The sequence below is a fragment of the Oncorhynchus nerka genome, linkage group LG22 (genome assembly GCF_034236695.1).
Source record: "Oncorhynchus nerka isolate Pitt River linkage group LG22, Oner_Uvic_2.0, whole genome shotgun sequence".
Classification (NCBI taxonomy): Eukaryota; Metazoa; Chordata; class Actinopteri; order Salmoniformes; family Salmonidae; genus Oncorhynchus; species Oncorhynchus nerka.
The window spans coordinates 92,753,502-92,770,446 of record NC_088417.1 but is presented as its reverse complement, the minus strand read 5'-3'; the positions used below and the strand labels follow the sequence as shown (position 1 = coordinate 92,770,446).

The following is a 16,945-nucleotide window of genomic DNA, read 5'->3' as shown; positions in this document are numbered from 1 at the left end:
TTTATAAGTCTGTAATAAACAGTAAAGGGCAAACTAATGTTCAGTAGCGCTTTTCGTTGAGCCTCTAGTCTAGAATGTGCCAGCTACTATAAGGAAAAATGTCAAATCCAAGTGTTTTGTGGGAATCATGACTATATCCAGCACTGTCTAAAAATAGAGAACAGCTCCGGTGTTCTAATAAGCTCCGGTGTTCTAATAAGCTCCGGTGTTCTAATAAGCACCGGTGTTCTAATAAGCACCGGTGTTCTAATAAGCTCCGGTGTTCTAATAAGCACCGGTGTTCTAATAAGCACCGGTGTTCTAATAAGCTCCGGTGTTCTAATGTTTTAAGTTCTACAATCTCTCTCTGATATGGCTCTAGACTCCATTATTATCGTTTGGCTTGATGTGTTGTAGAATCCATGAAAATGAAGGCCACAAACATATCGTGTTACACACACATAAAGACAAGTTAAATAAAGGTGGAATAAAAAATAAAAATAAATAAAAAACAAACACACACACCCAGAGGAGGGGTAACATGAGGACCCTCGGTGTGTGTTGGATGACAGTGTGATATTTTGGGATGGTTTGACAGCCAAGGGAAACTGCACCAGGCCAACCCTTCCATTACTCAATCCCTCAATCACTCCCAGAGAGCCTGTGGGAGACAGAGCCTATATCCCCAGTGCTACCCTATTCCTTATATAGTGCACTACCTTTGACCCATAGGGCTCTAGTCAAAATAGTGCACTACTGTATATAGGGAATAAGGTGCCATTTAAGACACAACCATAGCCTATATGAGTACAGGCTGAGGTATTGACACTAGGCCAGAGGGAATGAGATGCCACACAAGTAAGTGAAGCAACACTTCTCTAAAATAGACTGCTGTTACACTGTGGTCGCCAGGGACAAAAATGGGAGGTTTGATCCAGACCTGAGCCCAAACACTATTTCAAATCATCTCAAATACTTTATCTGGGCTTGATTGAACTTGCCTACTGCAATGGAACCAGTAGAAAATTGCAAAAGTGCAAACCTGGCCTATCTGACACTCAAATGAGACTAGAGTAAATATTAAAAGTGTTTGAATGGTTTCAAATAGTACTTGAACCCATGTGTGGTTTGTTTGGAGAAAAGGACCATGTTGAGGCAGTAAAAGTCCACCTGTCTTCAGACTGAGCCACGACCAGAGTTACATATAAACATAACAGATGTGGAATAGTGTCAGGCAACTCAAGGTACAGTAGCCCTGTTCCTACTAGAATTACACATGCTGTGTTATAATCCACTTTTGTTATCATTTATTTGGGCCATGTGTTTCCTCAGTGAGTCTTGGAGGCAACCTTGATGCCAGAAAATAACCAGAAAGGAGGACTATTCCATTATTGATGGGCCTCGCCTCCCATCCCTGGCAATGAGTATCAAAAGCAATATAATATGTCTGCAAAGCTTCGGCAGTACAGTCTGGATCTAAGTTACTGTGGTATGATGAGTCTAACCACCCTGATACAGCACAGGGTGGTGTGTGTGTGTGTGTGTGTGTGTGTGTGTGTGTGTGTGTGTGTGTGTGTGTGTGTGTGTGTGTGTGTAAAGATCACTGGGACAACACATGTATTTTGTTTACAAATATGTACTTCAAAAGTTATATTTAAATACATCAAGAATGCAAAAGTGGTGTGACTTGTGATTCATTTTAACTGGGCAAATAGGTCAACCATAAGCGGACTAAAGCATAAATGTTACTCTTAAAAATGAGGGAACTCAAAATATCCGTGCAGCAATAATCCATTGCATCATTTTAGTATGCCATCCAGTTGTGGGGATTTAGAAAATGAAAACATGATAGTAAATCGCTCTGGATAAGAGCGTCTGCTAAATGACTTAAATGTAAATGTAAACGATCTCAATATCAACGTGGCCAAATAGGGAGAATTGTGTGGAACGTTCTCTCAAGTTTCATGTTCTTTCAAACACGCTAATTTAGCGGCTAGAGGCTGAAGTCTGTCTCTGGGGTGAGCAAAAAGTGTAGCCTGGTCTAACGTTCAACAAATTGCCATTAAAATATGAGAAGTAAAGAACCAAACCATTCAATAGGCTGGTATATTAGGCTACATTAAAAAAAAGTTTGAACAATTGTAATGAGCTGGACCTGTCCAACACAACCCGTTGTTGAATGTCCTTTGCTTACCTGGCTGTTCTCGTAGAGCCATCACTGACACAGTATAGTGCGCCGTGTCAAAGTATGGAAACATGGACAGACCAGCCAGTCCATGGGACAGTTCGTCCAAATTCAAAACCCTAAACAAATCCATATTTCTGTTACTGTGGAACCCTTCACCTGGAGTGTTCCCTATATCTAATCCTCGAGGTGTCAATACGCGGCAGACGTCCAACTTCAAGCATCAAAGCAGTCAGTTTGGTTTCTCCCGGGTCTGTCCCAGTCTGTTTGGTCTTCCGACCAAAACAGCTGGATCTGATGAGAGCGGGGGAAAAAAGCAGCCAACAGCTGGTTAGCGGACTTCTGGGATCTCCGCTGGTCGCTCAGCAACGGCTCCCTATGGGCACGGGATTGGAAATACAAGGACGCGGAATTCCTGCTACTTCGGTCCGCCATTGCTATGATGTGGCAGCTGGAGCAAGCCGAGCTCTCTGATTGGGAAATAGTGGGAGGATTAGCCAATCAGAGGTGTGTGTGTCTAGAGTAGTAATGCTACAGGTATAGGACCATTTACAGTCAGAGGACAGGTTCTCGCGCGTGGACACACACACGCATAGGCAGAGAGTTCATGATTTAGATATACTTAGATCATGGTAATTACCTGAGCAGAAGGGTACAGTTATGCACATGTTATTATCGTTGCGACCGTTTTACATGGTAATTACATAGGCAGACCTACTGCTGTATATACAGGTGGAAGATGTTAATTTGATCACTCTTTTGTTGCTGAGAATCTTCCTGCAGATGAGCTTCGTGATTTACATAAATTCACACAAAAAAGCCACACTAACACACGGTTATATTAAGAGTATTGCACTTTTAATGCAATTTGTGTAGGCTACCTACTGTAGGCTACTTGCCAAAAATAAAGAGGGGATGCATGTTTTTATGGGGAAGCTTAGTTTGATGGACAAGAACATGCTTTGATCCAGTTTGGGGCTCAACGGACACAACGAACCTACATAATTTTGCCACCAGAGGGCAGCATTGTATAATTATGCTTTCTCTGTTCGTCAGCAATTGGAAATGTATGTGGAAAGCTCCTGCCCAGTACCCAGTGATCTGTAATGCGCAGTAAAGGCCAGTCGATGGAGACAACAGATCAGATACTTGGTGACATTGGTGTTGACTTTATTTGACCAGAAACCTGATAAGTAGGCAGGTTAATGTGATTTTCAATGTTTTCTTGGACAAACATACAGTACCAGTCAAACGTTTGGACACACCTACTCATTAAAGGTTTTTTCTTTATTTTTTAAAAACTATTTTCTACATTGTAGAAAAATAGTGAAGACATCAAAACTATGAAATAACACATAACACCAAAAAAGTGTTTAACAAATCAAAATATATTTTATATTTGTGATTCTTCAAAGTAGCCACCCTTTGCCTTGATGAAAGCAATTGTTACCTAAAGTGAAAAAGAAATACATTTAGTTTCACAATGGATTATAGGTCTATGAGAAGTTCATACCAGACATGGTGGAAAGTCCCTTTGTGAGTGATGACACAGCACCGAAACTGTGAAGGATGTATTTTAATGCCTTGAGGTAGTCCAGAGTACATGCACAGTAGGAGTGGGAGAGAGTACAGTTTAGACAGGTGATGAGGTAAATGCATCCTATAGCAGTGGAACAATTACAGAAGCAGGTTACTGTGACAACAACCATGTTTATGCCTGTGAGAGAAGACTGAAAACAAAAGACTTGAGTTGGCACCCTAAGGTAATACCTACCCTAAGCTTTAATACCTACCCCTGTCGCTCAGTCCCCAAGATGCTGATCTTGGGGCACTTTGGCATTTTCCCCACTAATATTTTGATTTGTACCTAGCGGAAACCTCACCCAGGAGTGAATTATTCAAATTATTCAATGATCACCTCTAAGTCTGGTCAACAGCTCAGGACTGTGTGTGTGTCTATATCCCTTCCTGATGGACACCGCATAATGACAGTGCTGGATTTTGTAAACTCTCTCTCTCTTCCCCACTCTCTCTCTCTCTCTTCCTCTCTCTCTCTCTCTCTCTCTCTCTCTCTCTCTCTCTCTCTCTCTCTCTTCCCCTCTCTCTCTCTCTCTCTCTCTCTCTCTCTCTATTTCTCTCTCTCTCTCTCTCTCTCTCTCTGTCTCTCTCTCTTCCCCACTCTCTCTCTCTCTCTCTCTCTCTCTCTCTCTCTCTCTTCCCCACTCTCTCTCTCTCTCTCTCTCTCTCTCTCTCTCTCTCTCTCTCTCTCTCTTCCCCACTCTCTCTCTCTCTCTCTCTCTCTCTCTCTTCCCCACTCTCTCTCTCTCTCTCTCTCTCTCTCTCTCTATTTCTCTCTCTCTCTCTCTCTCTCTCTCTCTCTCTCTCTCTCTCTCTCTATTCTCTCTCTCTCTCTCTCTCTCTCTCTCTCTCTCTCTCTCTCTCTCTCTCTCTCACTCTCTCTCTCGCAATGTCAATTTAAGGGGCTTTATTGGCATGGGAAACATATGTTTACATTGCCAAAGCAATGAAATAGATAATAAAGAAAAGTGAAATAAACAATAAAAAATTAACAATGAACATTACACTCACAAAAGTTCCAAAAGAATAAAGACATTTCAAACGTCATATTGTCTATATACAGTGTTGTAATGATGTGCAAATAGTTAAAGTACAAAAGGGAAAATAAATAAATATAAATATAGGTTGTATTTACAATGGTGTTTGTTCTTCACTGGTTGCCATTTGCTTGTGGCAACAGGTCACAAATATTGCTGCTGTGATGGCACACTGGTATTTCACCCGATAGATATGGGAGTTTATCAAATTTGGATTTGTTTTCAAATTCTTTGTGGATCTGTGTAATCTGAGGGAAATATGTGTCTCTAATATGGTCATGCATTTGGCAGGAGGTTAGGAAGTGCAGCTCAGTTTCCACCTCATGTTGTGGGCAGTGAGCACAAAGCCTGTCTTCTCTTGAGAGCCAGATCTGCCTTCAGTGGATATTCTCAATAGGGTCCCTGGTTCGCGCCCGGGTATGGGTGAGGGGGCGGTTTAAAGTTATACTGTTACATTGATGCTGTTGACCCGGATCACTGGTTGCTGCAGAAAAGGAGGAGGTCAAAAGGGGGGTGAGTGTAACGGATGTGAAACGGCTAGCTTAGTTAGCGGTGGTTCGCGCTAAATAGCGTTTCAATCGGTGACATCACTTGCTCTGAGACCTTGAAGTAGTAGTTCCCCTTGCTCTGCAAGGGCCGTGGCTTTTGTGGAGCGATGGGTAACGATGCTTCGTGGGTGACTGTTGTTGATGTGTGCAGAGGGTCCCTGGTTCGCGCCCGGGTATGGGCGAGGGGACGGTTTAAAGTAACACTGTTACACTCACTGAGTCTACATAGTCAAATATTTCCTTCATTTTGGGTCAGTCACAGTGGTTAGGTGCCATTGTGTACTCTCTGTTTAGGGCCAAATAGCATTCTGGTTTGGTCTGTTTTTTGAAGAAAGCGTTTCAAATGAATGAATGGATGAATGAAGTGTCAGTCATTAACCTCAGCTTCCTAAGGAAAGTGGGACAAAACATTCAATTTATGGTAACTATAGTGACAAGACATTCCTAAACATACACAAAAGCCACTCATACACTCCCGAATCCTGAGTGACTGTTTTCCTCTGGATGTTTGTTATATTAGCTGGATTGAACTCCTTGAGCAGCAGCTGTGCCTCTTCCATCTTCCTATTCTCTTTTCTTGTCTGAGTCAGGTCTGGTGATTCAGTGGTTGATCCCTCCACTCCGGCAACCCCCTGCCCTGCTTAAGAGTTACAATAGAGCCGATATCATCACCTCTGTGTGTTTATCACTGGCCCTCACCAAACACACACACACGCACACAGAAACGTGCGCACATACTCACACACAAAGGTTGGGTCCGGGCCAATCATTGGTCGAAGCCTGCTGTGTCCCCCAGAGCAGTGTTTGGCTGGGTAGTGGCCCTGCCATGTCATGGCTGGTCCAGATGAGTAATGCCTGTGTAGAACAGGCAGGCAGGGGAGACAGAGGGCTATAAATTGCTCATACAGGGAACCTCCATGCTCCTCGATCCATAGCCCTGCTCTCTCTCCGCATATATTTATCTGCCTATCTCTTTCTCTCTTTCCCTATCCCTCTCCCACTCTTTCTCTTTCTCTCTCTCTCTCTCTCTCTCTCTCTCTCTCTCTCTCTCTCTCTCTCTCTCTCTCTCTCTCTCACCCTCTCTCTTTTGACCAGGGCCCATAGAGTCCACAGAGGTCTGGTCAAATAGGGTGCCAGTTGGGATGCAAGCCTATGTGGTAGGTCAGGAAATGCCTTGTCATGCTGCTGCCTGCAGGATGTTGTTTCCACTCTGGATCACTAGCTCACATGGGGTACTGCGCCATTTGTCTGTGTGTGTTTGTGTGGCTGTGTGTGTGCATGTGCGTGCGTGTGTGCATGTGTGTACAGCTCTCAATATTTCAGAAATATGTCTGTAAGAGCCTTTCTTGCAGCCTCAGAGATGCTGCTTTCTCTGCCCAGTCCTAGAGATGGTTTCAAATCAAATGTTATTCATCACATGCTTCGACAGGTGTAGACTAGCAGTAAAAAATCTTATATACGGGCCCTTCCCAACAATGAAGAGAGAAAGAAAATAGAGAAATAACATAAAAATGAAACACGTAACAATAAAAGTTTTTAGTAAGAACACAATGAGTAATGATACACAGGGTACAAAATAATTGAGGTAGATATATACAGTGCCTTTGGGAAGTATTCAGACCCCTTGACATTTTCCACACTTTTTTACATACCAGCCTTATTATAAAATGGATTAAATTACATTAGTTCCTCATGAATCTACACACAATACCCCATAATGACATCACAATACCCCATAATGACATCACAATACCCCATAATGACATCACAATACCCCATAATGACATCACAATACCCCATAATGACATCACAATACCCCATAATGACATCACAATACCCCATAATGACATCACAATACCCCATAATGACATCACAATACCCCATAATGACAAAGCAAAAAACGTTTTTTAGAAATGTTCCCAATTTGTTTTATTTTATTATAAAATGGTTTTCATCAAGGATCTCTCTGTACTTTGCTCTGTTAATCTTTGCCTCAATCCTGACTAGTCTCCCTGCTCTCTGCTGCTGAAAAACATCCCCACAACATGATGCTGCCACCACCATGCTTCACCGTAGGGATGGTGCCAGGTTTGCTCCAGACGTGACGCTTGGCATTCAGGCCAAAGAGTTCAATCTTGGTTTTCTCAGACCAGAGAATCTTGTTTCTCATGGTCTGAGAGTCTTTAGGTGCCTTTTGGCAAACTCCATGACCTTCAATGCTGCAGAAATCTGTGCTTCGACACAATCCTGTCTCGGAGCTCTACGAACAATTCCTTCAACCTCATGGCTTAGTTTTTGCTCGGACATGCACTGTCAAATGTGAGACCTTATATAGACAGGTGTGTGCCTTTCCAAATCATGTCCAATCAATAACATGTACCAAAAGTGGACTACAATCAAGTTGTAGAAACATCTCAAGGATAATCAAGGGAAATGCACCTGAGCTCAACTTATTTTATATTTTTTGTGTTTTTGTATTAAATCGGCACGATATTCGGCACAATATTCAACCAAAATCATTGTTCTGTCATTTGGGTTTTTTGGGGGGTTGTGTTTTAAATTGAGCTCAAGAATGCACCTGAGCTCAATTTTGAGTCTCACAGCAAAGGGTCTGAATCCTTATTGTAAATAAGGTACTTCTGTTTTTTATATTTACTAGATTTGCAAAAGATTCTTTAAACCTGTTTTCGCTTTGTCATTATGGGGTATTGTGTCATTATTGTGTCATTATGGGGTATTGTGTCATTATTGTGTCATTATGGGGTATTGTGTCATTATGTGTCATTATGGGGTATTGTGTCATTATTGTGTCATTATGGGGTATTGTGTCATTATTGTGTCATTATGGGGTATTGTGTCATTATTGTGTCATTATGGGGTATTGTGTCATTATTGTGTCATTATGGGGTATTGTGTCATTATTGTGCCATTATGGGGTATTGTGTCATTATTGTGTCTTTATGGGGTATTGTGTCATTATGGGGTATTGTGTCATTATTGTGCCATTATGGGGTATTGTGTCATTATTGTGTCATTATGGGGTATTGTGCCATTATTGAGTCATTATGGGGTATTGTGTCATTATTGTGTCATTATGGGGTATTGTGTCATTATTGTGTCATTATGGGGTATTGTGTCATTATTGTGTCATTATGGGGTATTGTGTCATTATGTGTCATTATGGGGTATTGTGTCATTATTGTGTCATTATGGGGTATTGTGTCATTATTGTGTCATTATGGGGTATTGTGTCATTATTGTGTCATTATGGGGTATTGTGTCATTATTGTGTCATTATGGGGTATTGTGTCATTATTGTGCCATTATGGGGTATTGTGTCATTATTGTGTCTTTATGGGGTATTGTGTCATTATGGGGTATTGTGTCATTATTGTGCCATTATGGGGTATTGTGTCATTATTGTGTCATTATGGGGTATTGTGCCATTATTGAGTCATTATGGGGTATTGTGTCATTATGGGGTATTGTGTCATTATGGGGTATTGTGTCATTATTGTGTCATTATGGGGTATTGTGCCATTATTGTGTCATTATGGGGTATTGTGTCATTATTGTGTCATTATGGGGTATTGTGCCATTCTTGTGTCATTATGGGGTATTGTGTCATTATGGGGTATTGTGTCATTATGGGGTATTGTGCAATTATTGTGTCATTATCGGGTATTGTGTCATTATTGTGTCATTATGGGGTATTGTGCCATTATTGTGTCATTATGGGGTATTGTGTCATTATTGTGTCATTATGGGGTATTGTGCCATTATTGAGTCATTATGGGGTATTGTGTCATTATGGGGTATTGTGTCATTATGGGGTATTGTGTCATTATTGTGTCATTATGGGGTATTGTGCCATTATTGTGTCATTATGGGGTATTGTGTCATTATTGTGTCATTATGGGGTATTGTGCCATTCTTGTGTCATTATGGGGTATTGTGTCATTATGGGGTATTGTGTCATTATGGGGTATTGTGCAATTATTGTGTCATTATCGGGTATTGTGTCATTATTGTGTCATTATGGGGTATTGTGCCATTATTGTGTCATTATGGGGTATTGTGTCATTATTGTGTCATTATGGGGTATTGTGTCATTATTGTGTCATTATGGGGTATTGTGTCATTATTGTGTCATTATGGGGTATTGTGTCATTATTGTGCCATTATGGGGTATTGTGTCATTATTGTGTCATTATGGGGTATTGTGTCATTATGGGGTATTGTGCCATTCTTGTGTCATTATGGGGTATTGTGTCATTATGGGGTATTGTGTCATTATGGGGTATTGTGCAATTATTGTGTCATTATGGGGTATTGTGTCATTATTGTGTCATTATGGGGTATTGTGCCATTATTGTGTCATTATGGGGTATTGTGTCATTATTGTGTCATTATGGGGTATTGTGTCATTATTGTGTCATTATGGGGTATTGTGTCATTATTGTGTCATTATGGGGTATTGTGTCATTATTGTGCCATTATGGGGTATTGTGTCATTATTGTGTCATTATGGGGTATTGTGTCATTATTGTGTCATTATCGGGTATTGTGCCATTATTGTGTCATTATGGGGTATTGTGTTATTATTGTGTCATTATGGGGTATTGTGTCATTATTGTGTCATTATGGGGTATTGTGTCATTATGGGGTATTGTGCCATTATTGTGTCATTATGGGGTATTGTGTCATTATTGTGTCATTATGGGGTATTGTGTCATTATTGTGTCATTATGGGGTATTGCTGAGGAAAATGTTTTATTTAATCCATTTTAAAATAAGGCAGTAACGTGACAAAATGTGGGAAAAGTCCAGGGGTCTGAATACTTTCCGCAGGCACTATACATACAGGCACTGTACATACAGGCACTGTACATACAGGTGTAACTAGGAATAAAGTGACAGATAGTAAACAGTAGCAGCGTCAAAAGGGTCAACACAGATAGTTAAATAATTAACCAAATAGCTTCCCAGACTAACTACTTAGAGGTCTTATGGCTTGGGGGTAGAAGCTGTTCAGGGTCCTGTTGGTTCTAGACTTGGTGCATCCGTGCCTCTTGCCGTGTGGTAGCTGAGAGAACAGTCTATGACTTGGGTGGCTGGAGCCTTTGACAATTATTAGGGCCTTCCTTTGACACCGCCTGGTAAAGAGCTCATTGATGGCAGGGAGCACAGCCCCAGCGATGTACTGGGCTATACGTGCTACTCTCTGTAGCACCTTGCGGTCAAGCAGTTGCCATTCCAAGCAGTGATGCAGCTGGTCAAGATGTTCCCAATGGTGCAGCTGTAGAACTTTTTGAGGATCTGAGGGCCGATGCCAAATAGTTTCAGCCTTCTGGGGGGAAAGAGGCATTGCTGTGCCCTCTTTGATTTATTTTTTGATTTATTAGGATCCCCATTAGCCAACGCCAATGGCAACAGCTAGTCTTACTGGGATCCGACACATAACAAATAATACATTACAGACAAAATACTTTACAATTTACATACTGAACATTGAAAGACATGTAGTGTGTGTGTGCATCTATCAGTTACACATAAACACAACAAGTAGGTCACATGGGGGAGAGATGTTGTGCCGTGAGGTGTTTGCTGTTCACTTGCACTATATGAGATGGACGGGAGTTCCATGCACTCATGGCTTTGTATAATACGGTACGTTTCCTTGAATTTGTTCTGGACCTTCATGACTGTGTTGGTGTGTGTGGATCATGATAGATTGTTAGTAATGTGGACTCCGAGGACCTTGAAACTCTTGATCCGCTCCAATATAGCCCCGTCAATGTGAATAGGGGCGTGCTCGGTCCTACGTTTCCTGTAGTTGTCAATGGCACCACACTGCCAGGTCTTTGACTTCCTCCCTATAGGCTGTCTCATCATCGTCGGGTGATCATGCCTACCACTGTCATGTTGTCGGCAAACTTAAAGATGGTGTTGGAGTAGTGCGCGCCACGCATTCTTGGGTGAACAGGGAGTACAGGAGGGGACTAAGCACGCACCCATAGCTTGTTCCAGAAAGCATTTCTGTCCAAAAACGCATTTTGATTAAAAACATGCATGTTTACGTTCAAATGCCTCTCCTGTGAAGTAGTGACATGCGACATATAGAGTTGAAGTTGGAAGTTTACACACACTTAGGTTGGAGTCATTAAAACTCATTTTTCAACACCTCCACAAATTTCTTGTTAACAAACTAGAGTTTTGGCAAGTTGGTTAGGACATCTACTTTGTGCATGTCACAAGTCATTTTTCCAACAATTGTTTACAGACAGATTATTTCACTTATAATTCACTGTATCACAATTCAAATGGGTCAGAAGTTTACATACACTAAGTTCACTGTGCCTTTAAACAGCTTGGAGAATTCCAGAAAATGATGTCATGGCTTCAGAAGCATCTGACATCATTTGAGTCAATTGGAGGTGTACCTGTGGATGTATTTCAAGGCCTAACTTCAAACTCAATTCCTCTTTGCTTGACATCATGAGAAAATCAAAAGAAATCAGTCAAGACCTCAGAAAAAAAATTGTAATCCTCCACAAGTCTGGTTCATCCTTGGGAGCAATAAACACCATGGAAATCAAGCAGCTGTCATACCGCTCAGGAAGGAGACGTGTTCTGTCTCCTAGAGATGAACGTACTTTGGTGCGAAAAGTACAAATCAAACACAGAACAACAGCAAAGGACCTTGGGAAGATGCTGGAGGAAACAGGTACAAAAGGTATGTATATCCACAGTAAAACTAGTCTTAAAACCAGCAAGGAAGAAGCCACTGCTCCAAAACCACCATAAAAAAGCCAGACTACGGTTTGCAACTGCACATGGGGACAAATATCTTACTTTTTGGAGATATGTCCTCTGATCTGATGAAATAAAAATAGAACTGTTTGGCCATAATGACCATCATTATGTTTGGAGGGAAAAGGGGGAGGCTTGCAAGCTGAAGAACACCATCCCAACCGAGAAGCACAGGGGTAGCAGCATCATGTTGTGTGGGTGCTTTGCTGCAGGAGGTACTGGTGCACTTCACAAAATAGATGGCATTGTGAGGCAGGAAAATGATGTGGATATATTGAAGCAACATCTCAAGACATCAGTCAGGAAGTTGAAGCTTGGTTGCAAATTGGTCTTCTAAATGGACAATGACCCCAAGCATACTTCCAAAGTTGTGGCAAAATGGCTTAACCTCTTGATTGTAGAGGGCAGTATTTTGATGTTTGGATGAAAAACGTACCCAAATGAAACTGTATATTTCTCAGGCCCAGAATCTATAATATGCATATAATTGTCAGATTAGGATAGAAAACTGTCAAAATATTATCTGTGAGTATAACAGAACTGATAATGCAGGCGAAAACCTGAGGAAAATCCAAAGAGAAAGTACCTTCTATTTTGAAAGCTCCCTGTTCCATTGCATGCCTTCCCTCCATTTAAAGGGATATCAACCAGATTCCTTTTCCTATGGCTTCCACATGGTGTGAACAGTCTTTAGACATAGTTTCAGGCTTTTATTCTGAAAAATTTGCGAGAAAGATCACATCGCATCAGTGGATGTCCGGGTGCCAGCAGCGTTTTGCATGTGCAAGTAGCTTGGAGCAGACATTTTCTCTCTCTCTCCTATTGAAAATGCTACGGTCCGGTTGAAATATTATTGATTATTTATTGTAAAAACAACCTGAGGATTGATTATAAAAAACGTTTGACATGTTTCTACGAACTTTACGGATACTATTTTGAATTTTTGTCTGCCCCTTCGTGACCGCTCGAGCCTGTGGATTTCTGAACATAACGCGCCAACCAAATGGAGGTATTTTGGATATAAAAATAATCTTGATGGAACAAAAGGAACATTTATTGTGTAACTGGGAGTCTCGTGAGTGCAAACATCCGAAGATCATCAAAGGTAAGTGATTCATTTTATTACTTTTCTGACTTTCGTGACCAATCTATTTTGCTGCTAGCTGTTTGTAATGTTTTGTCTGCTGAGAGAGATGTTCTTACATAAACGCTTGGATAGCTTTCGCCGAAAAGCTTTTTTGAAATCTGACATGCCAGGTGGATTAACAACAAGCTAAGCTGTGTTTTGCTATATTGCACTTGTGATTTCATGAAAATGTAATATTTTTAGCGCTCTGCAATTCAGTGGATGTTGATGAAAATGATCCCGCTAAAGGGATGGGTGCGCCAAGAAGTTTTTAAGGACAACAAAGTCAAGGTATTGGAGTGGCCATCACAAAGCCCTGACCTCAATCCTATAGAAAATGTGTGGGCAAAACTGAAAAAGCATGTGTGAGCAAGGAGTCCTACAAACCTGACTCAGTTACACCAGCTCTGTCAGGAGGAGTGGGCCAAAATTCATCCAACTTATTGTGGGAAGCTTGTGGAAGGCTACCCAAAATGTTTGACCCAAGTTAAATGCTTGGCAATGCTACCAAATACTAATTGTAAACTTCTGACCCACTGGGAATGTGATGAAGTAAATAAAGCTGAAATAAATCATTCTCTCTACTATTATTCTGACATTTCACATTCTTAAAATAAAGTGGTGATCTTAACTGATCTGAGACAGGGATTTTTTACTATGATTAAATGTCAGGAATTGTGAAAACTTGTGTTTAAATGTATTTGGCTAAGGTGTATGTAAACCTCTGACCTCAACTGTACCTAGTTTCCTGAAACAAGTCACATTTTATTATTTAAAAAATCATATTTTTCCCCCTCCTGAATATGAGCTTGTCTAAAGGCTGTGGTGGGTTTTCTCACAGTGTGAATATCATATGACATTTTGTGAAACACTGACATTGAGAAGTCTATGATGACAGTATAGCTCCCACCACCATAATCTTCCTGAAATGTCATTTTGGTTGCTTTATATTTCTGACACAAATGTAAACGTCAATGTCAGAGAGAGAGGAGCTATAGTAGTGCTATGGGGTACCCCTTTAGAACACAGTCACGCTAGGCTGCAAATGGTGACTCACATACACATTGTCATACAGTCTCTCTCTGCCCACTAATCCGTAGAAAGAGCAGGGGTGGAAGGAGCCTCGACATATCTGAGGCCTGAGACCAGTGTCATTTTGGTGGTTTCAGACCAAGTATGACAACCCATGGAAGAGGTTATACTGGTGGCATATTCCTCATTCAGTCTGTGAATAGCACATTGTCACGCTGCTTAAACAGGGGTATGCCGTGGACCCATACAAAGACCCCATGGTCTGCCTGTTAAATCCACCAGTTTGCTACCCCTAATGATAAAGAGATTGAGAGTACCCTGGTATGCCGAAAATGACTGTGGACACACACACACGCGCACGCGCACACACACACACACACACACACACACACACACACACACACACACACACACACACACACACACACACACACACACACACACACACACACACACACACACACACACACACACACACACACACACGCAAGCACACACACACACACACACACACACACAGAGACACATTAATCCCTGTTCTTTTCAAACGTTTTATCTCATCTGATGAACTTTAATTGTATGAAATCAAGACAATTGGTGTCAATCAGACAGTGGCGTCGAGCCAACAGTTCCATTTAGGGCCCTTCCTGTCCTGCTCTTCCTGCCTGGCCCTTCCTGCCTGGCCCTTCCTGCCTTGCCCTTCCTGCCTTGCCCTTCCTGCCTTGCCCTTCCTGCCTGGCCCTTCCTGCCTTGCCCTTCCTGCCTGGCCCTTCCTGCCTGGCCCTTCCTGCCTTGCCCTTCCTGCCTGGCCCTTCCTGCCTGGCCCTTCCTGCCTGGCCCTTCCTGTCCTGCTCTTCCTGCCCTGCCCTTCCTGCCCTGCCCTTCCTGCCTTGCCCTTCCTGCCTTTCCCTTCCTGCCTGACCCTTCCTGCCTGGCCTTTCCTGCCTTGCCCTTCCTGTCCTGCTCTTCCTGCCTGGCCCTTCCTGCCTGGCCCTTCCTGCCTTGCCCTTCCTGCCTGGCCTGCCTGGCCCTTCCTGTCCTGCTCTTCCTGCCTGGCCCTTCCTGCCTTGCCCTTCCTGCCTGGCCCTTCCTGTCCTGCTCTTCCTGCCCTGCCCTTCCTGCCTGACCCTTCCTGCCTTGCCCTTCCTGCCTTTCCCTTCCTGCCTGACCCTTCCTGCCTGGCCCTTCCTGCCTTGCCCTTCCTGTCCTGCTCTTCCTGCCTGGCCCTTCCTGCCTTGCCCTTCCTGCCTTTCCCTTCCTGCCTGGCCTGCCTGGCCCTTCCTGTCCTGCTCTTCCTGCCTGGCCCTTCCTGCCTTGCCCTTCCTGCCTTGCCCTTCCTGCCTGGCCCTTCCTGTCCTGCTCTTCCTGCCTGGCCCTTCCTGCCTGGCCCTTCCTGCCTTGCCCTTCCTGCCTGGCCCTTCCTGCCTGACCCTTCCTGCCTGGCCCTTCCTGCCTGGCCCTTCCTGTCCTGCTCTTCCTGCCTGGCCCTTCCTGTCCTGCTCTTCCTGCCTGGCCCTTCCTGCCTGGCCCTTCCTGCCTTGCCCTTCCTGCTGGGCCTTCCTGTCCTGCTCTTCCTGCCTGGCCCTTCCTGCCTTGCCCTTCCTGCCCTGCCCTTCCTGCCTTGCCCTTCCTGCCTGACCCTTCCTGCCCTGCCCTTCCTGCCCTGCCCTTCCTGCCTGGCCCTTCCTGCCTGACCCTTCCTGCCCTGCCCTTCCTGCCCTGCCCTGCCCTTCCTGCCTTTCCCTTCCTGCCTGGCCCTTCCTGCCTGACCCTTCCTGCCCTGCCCTTCCTGCCCTGCCCTTCCTGCCCTGCCCTTCCTGCCTTGCCCTTCCTGCCCTGCCCTTCCTGCCTTGCCCTTCCTGCCTGGCCCTTCCTGCCTGGCCCTTCCTGCCTGGCCCTTCCTGCCCTGCCCTTCCTGCCTGGCCCTTCCTGCCTGGCCCTTCCCTTATGAGTCTGCACTGCATAATACTTTGTGAAGAGAGAGAGTTAGTACATCCTGCTACTGTCCTGACTGAGAGCGTGGTGGGTTACAGAGGGTTACAGTGTGTTACAGTGGGTTAGAGGGGGTTACAGTGGGTTAGAGGGGGTTACAGTGGGTTAGAGGTGTTACAGTGGTTTACAGTAGGTTATAGTGGGTTACAATGTGTTACATTGGGTTACAGTGGGTTACAGTGGGTTACAGTGGTTACAGTGGGTTACGGTGGGTTACAGTGGTTACAGTGGGTTACAGTGGTTACAGTGGGTTACAGTGGTTACAGTGGGTTACATTGGGTTACAGTGGGTTACAGTGGTTACATTGGGTTTCAGTGGGTTACAGTGAGTTACAGTGGGTTACAGTGGTTACAGTGGGTTACAGTGGTTACAGTGGGTTACATTGGGTTAGAGTGGGTTACTGTGGGCTACATTGGGTTAGAGTGGGTTACTGTGGGCTACATTGGGTTACAGTGGGTTACAGTAGGTTACAGTGGGTTACAGTGGATTAGAGGGGTTAGAGTGGGTTACAGTGGTTACAGTGAGTTACATTGGGTTAGAGTGGGTTCCAGTGGGTTACAGTGGTTACAGAGGGTTACAGTGGGTTACAGTGAGTTACATTGGGTTAGAGTGGGTTCCAGTGGGTTCCAGTGAGTTACATTGGGTTAGAGTGGGT

The 16,945-nt window shown here is 43.6% G+C and overlaps 2 protein-coding genes across 2 annotated transcripts in view; one reads left to right on the top strand and one right to left on the bottom strand.

The window, feature by feature from the left end:
• Positions 1–2,620, bottom strand: part of LOC115123825 (trimeric intracellular cation channel type B) — a 35,220-nt gene extending 32,600 nt beyond the window's left edge. The window contains exon 1 of the mRNA XM_029653189.2: positions 2,174–2,620. Coding sequence (XP_029509049.1) covers positions 2,174–2,297 — 124 coding nt within the window. The 5' untranslated portion in view covers positions 2,298–2,620. The remainder of the gene's footprint in view (positions 1–2,173) is intronic.
• Positions 2,621–13,143: 10,523 nt separating this feature from the next.
• On the top strand, positions 13,144–15,992 carry LOC135563719 (formin-2-like). The gene is made up of 2 exons (XM_065006838.1): positions 13,144–13,149; positions 14,907–15,992. The coding sequence occupies exons 1-2, from the start codon at positions 13,144–13,146 to the stop codon at positions 15,990–15,992; spliced, it is 1,092 nt and encodes a 363-aa protein (XP_064862910.1).
• The last annotated feature ends 953 nt before the right edge of the window (positions 15,993–16,945 follow it).